The sequence below is a fragment of the Xenopus laevis genome, chromosome 4L (assembly GCF_017654675.1).
Source record: "Xenopus laevis strain J_2021 chromosome 4L, Xenopus_laevis_v10.1, whole genome shotgun sequence".
Classification (NCBI taxonomy): Eukaryota; Metazoa; Chordata; class Amphibia; order Anura; family Pipidae; genus Xenopus; species Xenopus laevis.
The window spans coordinates 112,983,811-112,992,349 of record NC_054377.1 but is presented as its reverse complement, the minus strand read 5'-3'; the positions used below and the strand labels follow the sequence as shown (position 1 = coordinate 112,992,349).

At 39.2% G+C, this 8,539-nt stretch overlaps 1 protein-coding gene across 1 annotated transcript in view; it reads right to left on the bottom strand.

Annotated features, from left to right (window-relative positions):
* Positions 1 to 1,321: 1,321 nt before the first annotated feature.
* mrtfa.L (myocardin related transcription factor A L homeolog) overlaps positions 1,322 to 8,539 on the bottom strand; it is a 60,054-nt gene continuing 52,836 nt past the window's right edge. Inside the window, 2 exon segments of the mRNA NM_001096759.1 lie at positions 1,322 to 1,561; positions 2,383 to 2,438. Coding sequence (NP_001090228.1) covers positions 1,460 to 1,561; positions 2,383 to 2,438 — 158 coding nt within the window. The 3' untranslated portion in view covers positions 1,322 to 1,459.

Genomic DNA, 8,539 nt, shown 5'->3' with positions numbered 1-8,539 from the left:
TCAGACATGTGTCATTATTTTGAATACAGTATCCCTGTAATAGCTGGTTTCTGTTTACCAGTAGAAAAGTGGGTTAAATAAGATTAAATATTATTTAGCGGCTGTACTGGTGACCTCCCGGTGGTGGTTTGAATCAGATAGCACTAATTTGGCAGTAACTCTGGAAGCCTCTTAGTTGGGCTCTAGAGAAACCTTGAGGTTGCTACCATATAGGGGCAGGGAGGCACACCCAGAAAAAACGATCTATTGAAACTACGCTCAAGGCCTGGAAGGTGGCTCAGAAACTCTTAACACCCCCTGGAATACAGTTCTGCTCGCCATATGCTCCTCTATGGCACAATAGTACGCTCGGGCATTTTTTGGACATGCCGGACTACCAGTTTTGGGCCAAGGTGGGACTTAAGTTGGTTAGGGATTTATATCCAGAGGATCAACTTCTAACTTTTGATCAGATAAAATGCTCTTTCCGGGTGAAATATACAGCTCAATTTAGATATCTGCAAATCTGTCAAGCTGCAAAAGCTCAGTGATCGACTCCACACATTAGGATCGCAGCTACTACCCTGGAAATGGGCCTACAACGTCAGGTGGTCCTTAAGCCACGGTCAACTATATACCAAACGCTTTTGTTCACAGTGGAAAAAAAAGAACTCACTTGTTATTATAAATGGGCCCAGGACATTGGGAACCTAGACCAGGACAAGTGGGGTGAGATACTGAGGCACTTGTTGACATTTACTATATCATCCAGAGAGAAATTGATACAGATTACATTTATTCATCAATCTTATTTGACCCCGGAGTGTCTCCATTGGATGAACCTTGCAAGGGATTCTTGTTGTTCTCATGGGTGTGGGTCCCGAGGCTCATGGTTTCATACCGTATGGCCGTGCCCTAGGCTGGTAAATTACTGGTCACAAGTATTTGCCTTTATTTATAAGGTACTGGTGCTTACAATTCAGCCGGATCCGGCAGTGGCACTATTGGGACTGACCAAAGGCATAGTTACCTGAGTGGAGGGGAGAACACTACTTCAACTGCTTATGTATTACGCAAAAAAGCAAATAATTCTCACATGGAATAGAGGTGACACACCAACCTTGGCAGAATGGAAGGCTGCGGTTAATAAGGCTATACCGCACTATAAAGCAACTTATCTCTCTAGAGGATGTATGGAAAAATTCATAATATTTGGATGCTTTGGGTTCTTAATACCGAAACCAACAGTCCTCATGTTTTCTAATCTTATTTAGCAGATTGAGGTAATTAGGATTTATGTCTATGCAGTAGTTGGGACATCCCTCTCCCCCGCCCTTCTTTCTTTTTTTTTTTTTTTGTTATTTTATGGTTTCTTTATTGTTGTAATGTAATAAAACTAATAAAAAAGATGTTTAAAAAAAAATAAGAAGGGCTGCTGATTTTTGTCAGGATCTGGCTACAGAACAATATAAGGCAAAATTTAAATGACATGAGCAACATTTATACCTTCTAATATGTGCATCCTAACCAGCTCTGCACGCTCAGGTCGAGATCGGATCTTGCGCTTTAGGTAGTCTTCAGTCTAAAAATTGGAACAGATTTCATTTGCAAAGGATGAAAATGTGCTTAAATAAATAGGAGTAATGCTATCACAACAAACTGCACTTTCAAGCAATACACAAAAGCAACTGCTTAGTACATATCCCATTAACGGTTTGTCTCAAACAGTTCTATGGTCCATGATATATTGACTATCCCACTGAAGAAAATAGGAAAGCAGCTATATGGGTAACTTTTGGTGGACCCACATTAATTTAAGCAGTTAACACTGCAACTAAAACCAGGCCTGTACTGGCAAATTTGCAGCAGAGGCCATACAGATATGCTCTCCAACCGATCATGTCAGGCCCAGGCTGGCAATCAGTCGATTTTGGCAAATGCCAGAGGGGCTGCTGTAAGATGCCATAGACATCACTATCTAGTGGCCTGGCGGGGGTTTGGGCCTTTGAGTACCGGCATCATTTCACAGAAAGATAGTGTACAAGGGGCCACACGCCATGGACAACTTTTATTATTCAGCAGATGATTTTTATATACCCTAAACATAATAACCAAGTGAACAGACACCAACATATAGTTAACTGACACAAGTCAGGACCTGCTGGGCCCCCATAAATGCACAGATAATCATACAAACATAAATCTGTGTCTGTATGGCCACCTTTAAATTATTCTCTCCATGCGACTCTTTAGAACAAAGTGGGATACAGAATACAGTAGAACATACTTACATAAATATATACATACGGTACATATAAAATATATATATTTTTATTTTTCCCTGTTTAAAAAAAAAAAAAAAAAAAAGTTTCCTGTAAGAGAAACATGCTCTTCTCAACTTACCCGTGCCCTCTCCAAGCTCCGCCTCTGTTCATGAAAAGCTGCAGGACTCTTCAGAGCTGAAGACAAACACAAAATAAGTTGCTATTTACAATATTTGTACTTTTGCAAGCTCATTTAACGGTGTAATATTGAATATCCTTTACATTTATAGTGATCAAGTATTTGGTGGCACTTACAATCTGTTATCCAACACTCTACATGGCTGAATTTAATCAGGAGCCAATGGATCAGCCTAGCGGGATCTAGGGCGTGGGGGGGAGTATAAGTGCCTTGTTCTGCTCAAAATCAAACTCAGCATCCCAGAGCAACCCAAGTCTCCATTGCACAGATTTCTGCCCTCACTACAAAGCCATGGCTAAAGACTACTCAGTTTCCTGCAGGTGGCATTATGGTGACAGACTTTCTGCATCCTAAAATACACTGAAGAGAACTGTGAGCTATAGAGCTTAGCCAGAATCTGAAATGAAATTCTAAGCACAGTATGCTATACACAGACTTGAAGGACTCAAAATGAAAGTCATGAAAATGAAGGTAACACTTAAAAGGACAAATGAAAACGTTTAGTTTCACAGAACATCTACATTAATTCAGCCATCTTTGGTTTCCTCCTCCTGGTAAATACATTGTTAGGATGTAATTCTTACAATACAAATCTGTTTCTGGTATGTTTTACTACAGCCAAAAGGGTAATGTTTTGTTCCGTTAATGACCTTGTATAAAATTAGTTATATAAAGTAAAATATCTGCTTTATTGAGGTTTTTTTTTTTGTTTTTTGTTTTTTACTGGTGAATGTGATGCTCCACCAACCACACACAGACACACACCCATAACTCACACACACCACTTCCTCTGTGTGATCTGTGGGTTTCATTAAACATTTCTTAGGTGTTTAGTGGGATACGTTTCCAGTAATGGTTTAAGACAACCTGTAACAACGTGGGTTGTCATCCATTATATGTGCCTGCGTTACATTCTTGATAGGGTTATAACTGTTACAGCTGTATACTCTTGTGTACTATACAATTATTAATGGCTACACCACCTCCTCTCGTTTCCATTTAAGGTTGGTGTATATCCTTCTTGGGTTGATAGGAGGACTTCAGCTCAAGCTCCCCTTGGGAGGTCCAAACCTTTGGTCAGAACCCCCCTTAGCTCATAACAAGCTAAATATAGGGGCGAAAAAGTGTTTTTCTAGCTGATCATTTAGCTACTAAGATTCTCTAGGAAAGCAAATGACTTAAAAGAAGGGCTGTCACATGAATTTTTCAAAGCAAACAAATGTTCTGCACTAAAGTTAGCCATATACGTACTTATAAAATTGTTAAAAACAATGTTGCATGCACTGCTGAATGTATGTGAGCGTTGCTGCCCAACAATCCTGGCTGATATGCATGTACTATTATTGTTTGTTCACTGATGGTGCTTATCTGATCATCTTATGTGCGACACACCATACAGGCAAATAAAGTGAAATACAATCAATCTAATAGACAGATTCTTTTTTAATGGTCATGTTAAAGGGGACATGTCAGCCTAAGAAATAATTGCAAATCCTATTTTATGATGTAAGTCAAGCACAGTAAACTTCACTTACACTTTATAAATTGTTTCTTGGTATTCACGCCATTTTGTGGACATTGTTATTAAGGCAAGCTTTTCATCATGCCAAAATCTGGTTTATGCACCAGCATAGGGAACGTGATGTCCATGTCCTTGCACTGGCTATCCAATAAGACGGTGAGGAGGAATGCTAGGAGTGCAGTAACATCAAGGAAGTGCAGAATGAAAAGTGAAAGTGATCGCTTTTGACACAGAGGAGGGGCAGGCAATATATCATTGACAGCTGAGATATTTAAATGGGTTTACAACAGTTATGGATTTTTGAATAAAATACGAATTTGTGTTTCATGCTTAATTTGAAAAGTACTTTTATTATACAGCTTTTTATGTCTGGGTGACGAGTCTCCTTTAAGGGACTGACGAACCAACCAACATCCATAGTACAGGAGTCATGAGAATGCCCGTATGTCGGAAGCAAAGACACAATACAAGTGATAGTTGCAGAAAACATTACATATCGAATGGTCATCATTAACAGGTGCTATATTTACAGGATATATGAAGGATGGCTAAAAGAATGAACAGGCCAGCTTTCAGTTACTGAGATAGCAGGTCAGTGGTGTCACACACACACACTGAGTCCCTTCACATGATCAGAGATGGAGGGCAAAAACACTGACCCCAAAACTAACAGCCTGTGGGTTATTATTGAGTTAAGCTGGCCATCCATGTGGAGCTCTGCTTGTCCAGATCACCAAACTTGCGGATTTCTGACCATGTTGGCAACAGTCTACAAATGGTTTCAACAGGTTCCAATTGCCTGGGGGGAAAGAGGGGCCACACCTGTTCCTGCTTGAGAGACCAAATCTCAGCCCACAAGAAGCAAGCTTTAGGGCGCAGGAAGATAATATTCTAGAAAGGAGACCAAAGATCATGACCGGATAAATGAAAGGGAGGGGGAAACAGAGTTAAAAGAAGACGGCACATTTGGTTTCCACTATTTGGCTTTTGCAATAAAAAGCAATTCTCCCTTCAGAAGAGGGAAACAAAAAAACACCTTGTGTTGCACACACCGGCAGCCTCGAAAAGTCCGTTAGAAATGTTCAAGTTGGTTTTGCAATACATTCAGTGAGCGCTGGGAGGGAGGGAATCACGTATTTTAGATATGATGTAACTGCCCTCAAGTGTTATTTTTATCAGTGCTTTATTTAATTGGCACATTTTTTAAAACATTACTCAAATCATGTCATGCAGCACCAACTCAACAGAATCCATATCTTTAATACCATTTCTTTCTTTTACAGATGCTTTAAACTTGTTCTGTTTTGTCATATATGCTGTTCACATTTTATATATATATATATATATATATATATATATATATATATATATATATATATATATATATATATATATATATATATAATATATATATATATATATATATATATATATATATATATTATATATATATATATATATATATAATAGAGTTGAAGTAGGAACGCACAACCAAAAGGGTAATTCAAATGCTGGGTGCCAGGCCGTAAAACTTTTACAAACATCTCCATAGTGGACAGCACTCCATAATCAATCAGAATAAGTCAAGCATTAAATCTTTGAAAGGTTTATTGGTGGACCAACGTTTCAATTCCGCACAGGAATCTTCGTCAGGTTCTCACCCTGACGAAGATTCCTGTGCGGAATTGAAACGTTGGTCCACCAATAAACCTTTCAAAGATTTAATGCTTGACTTATTCTGATTGATTATGGAGTGCTGTCCACTATGGAGATGTATGTATGTATGTATATATATATATATATATATATATATATATATATATGTATATATGTATGTATGTATGTATGTATGTATGTATGTATGTATGTATGTATGTATGTATGTATGTATGTATGTATGTATGTATGTATGTATGTATGTATGTATGTATGTATGTATGTATATATATATATATATATATATATATATATATATATATATATATCTGGGCAGTAACCCATAACAACCAATTCTTAGAACTGGAAAAAAATCAAATCACTGATTGTTGCTATGGGTTACTGCACAGTGTTTATAAATGAACCCCATCAGTCTGTTTTGTCGTAGCTACAAAATGCCAGACGGGATATAGAGAATTGTTTCTGTTAGCACTCAAACTGTGAAATCAAATGTCCGTGATAGCATTTTTGAGCAATTACACAATTGTTTTAGAGAGATGATTTTCAGTATTTTTTATGGCAAGGTATTTTCTGGCGTTTAATAGCCAATACAGAACACTGGTGACAAAGCGCACCGTGTGTCATTACCCATAGGTTCAATGTATTGGTTTACTTTAGCTCAGTCAAGCCTTATCAGAGCCTCTGAGGAAATGAGAGAATCACAGAACACGTTAGGCCCAAAGTTTTAATCCCAAATGAAAGTGTGGATTTTTGTTATTGTAATAAAAGCAAAATCAAATCTTCTGAGCTATCCCCTTGTTGCTCGAAACTGTTTCCAGCCCACAGTGCCAGAACTTCTCGGAATTGATCCAGTTGGGGATCCGTAGGTGGAACGGAGGATCCAGGAAGCGAAGCGGCAAGTGTGGATGAGTGGAAAAGGAGGCAGCAAATGGAACCACGAGGTGCCTGGCGACTAAGAACCTTTTCGCAATTGTGACCGGAGGATCCTGTGAGTATAAAACAAGCAGGGACCTCACGCTTTTATCACAGTATTGCACAATGTGTCTCTGTCTTTGTGTCTTTGAGGATTGCGAAGGAGGGCTGGCGTTGGGAGAGTGACATCGCTGTCCTGGGAAACAACATGGCACTAAAAAGACATTAAGCTGGTGGGGAGCGGGAGAGATTCAGAAAGACTTGGTGGACCTTTCTTTGCCGGTGGCACGCGGGTATTTAAACACTAATCAGCCTTATCATCATTTAGGCTCATGCCTCATATGGTGGTTTCTCCATCTGCATATTAACAAAGGTGAAGGAAAAGCCAATCCATAGCGTAAGTGCACTGAAAGTCAAGGCAATGGCGATATCGGCGTGATACTTTGCATTTTCACATTTCCTTGCAGGTCAGCTATTACACTGCCTGCATTTAGGGAAATGACACAGGAGGAGATTAGCCATCCCGCAAATTAATTTCCTCCAGAATGGGCACCGAATCTCCTCCAAATGCTTTTCCACTGTCAACATATAAACCACTGCTGGGGAACTGTACATGGAGCATCTACTTTCCAATTTTGCCCAAAGTTTCTTTGCCAGATGAAGTAACACTGGGGATTCTCCACAGGCAGAAGAGCTGCTTCCCTGCAGCTCCCCTTGCCCTTGAGAAACAAGATCCAACATCATCTGACCCTGGCCTAAAGTAGCCTGCTTTACAACAACAACAACAACAAATATTTCGGGGTTTTTTGGAGAAGGGGTTCAGGAATTTGGGAAGAAGAAGGGAGTCAATTTGGAGGGAGTCAATAGCTTAAGGCTACTAAAAAACATTTAAACATGACATAAACCAAACGGGTTGGAGACTAAGCACCTATATCTATCTTTAGGCCCCTTGCAGACAGACTATTGAAATAATGTAGCAGAAGCCAGCTGAGTAATGAAGCTACATGCAAAACATTGTTGGACATGAGTTGACTGGGGAAAAGCTGCTTTCTGCTACATTCTTTTCAAGAGCCAGCATCCACACATCAGAAAAAAAAAATATTTTCTCTGAAAATTTGTAATAAATTAAAAAAAAAAAAATCTGATCTGATTTAGCTACTTGTGTGCTGGGAGCGGACGGGAGATAAAAGCCGAGAGTTGTCAACAGGATAGTATAATGGTAAATTGAAATCTTTCTGATGAACATGGCTTTCTCTAAGAGATAAGCAAGTGATGGTTGAGAAACACAGCCTGCAACATCCTTGGTGAGTGTCTTGGCTTTCTCTCATCTGTTTACAACTATACACATAGAGCTGTGAGTCGGCAGTCAAGCCAGTCCAGCCAGTTGTAATTGCTATGGCACATTGGGAGTGTTAAAGTGGTTTTTCACTTTTAAATTAACTGTTAAGCTGGCCATAGATGTAAAGATTTTAAAAGATCCGATCGTCATCGTGAGACCATGATTATCTTGAAATGATCGTACGAATTGTCCAACTAAAAAGACCAATTTGCCAGGAAAACAAAGGGGAGCTGCCTACTTGTCCCTGCAAACATAGATAGATTGCACTGGGACTGACAAAGATTTTTTAACCTGGCCGATCAATTTTCTGACAGATGTCGGACGAAAAATCGTGAGATGTACAATCGTTCTAATCCCACTAACCGCTCGATAATTTCGAATGATTGCTCGGACTTCGCTAAAATCGGTCGTTCGGCAAGAAAAATCTTTGCGTCTATGGGGACCTTTAGTATGATGTAGAGATTGATATTCTGAGACAATTTGAAGTTGGTTCTGATTTTTTTTATATTATTTGTGGTTTTCAAATTATTTAGCTTTATTCAGCAGCTCTCTAGTTTGCAATTTCAGCCAGCAGCTCCTATTCTTGCCAGCGGGAAGGCATTTGGGTAGATTAGTCTCCTGAAGTAGAGAACATTTGTCGCTGGGTG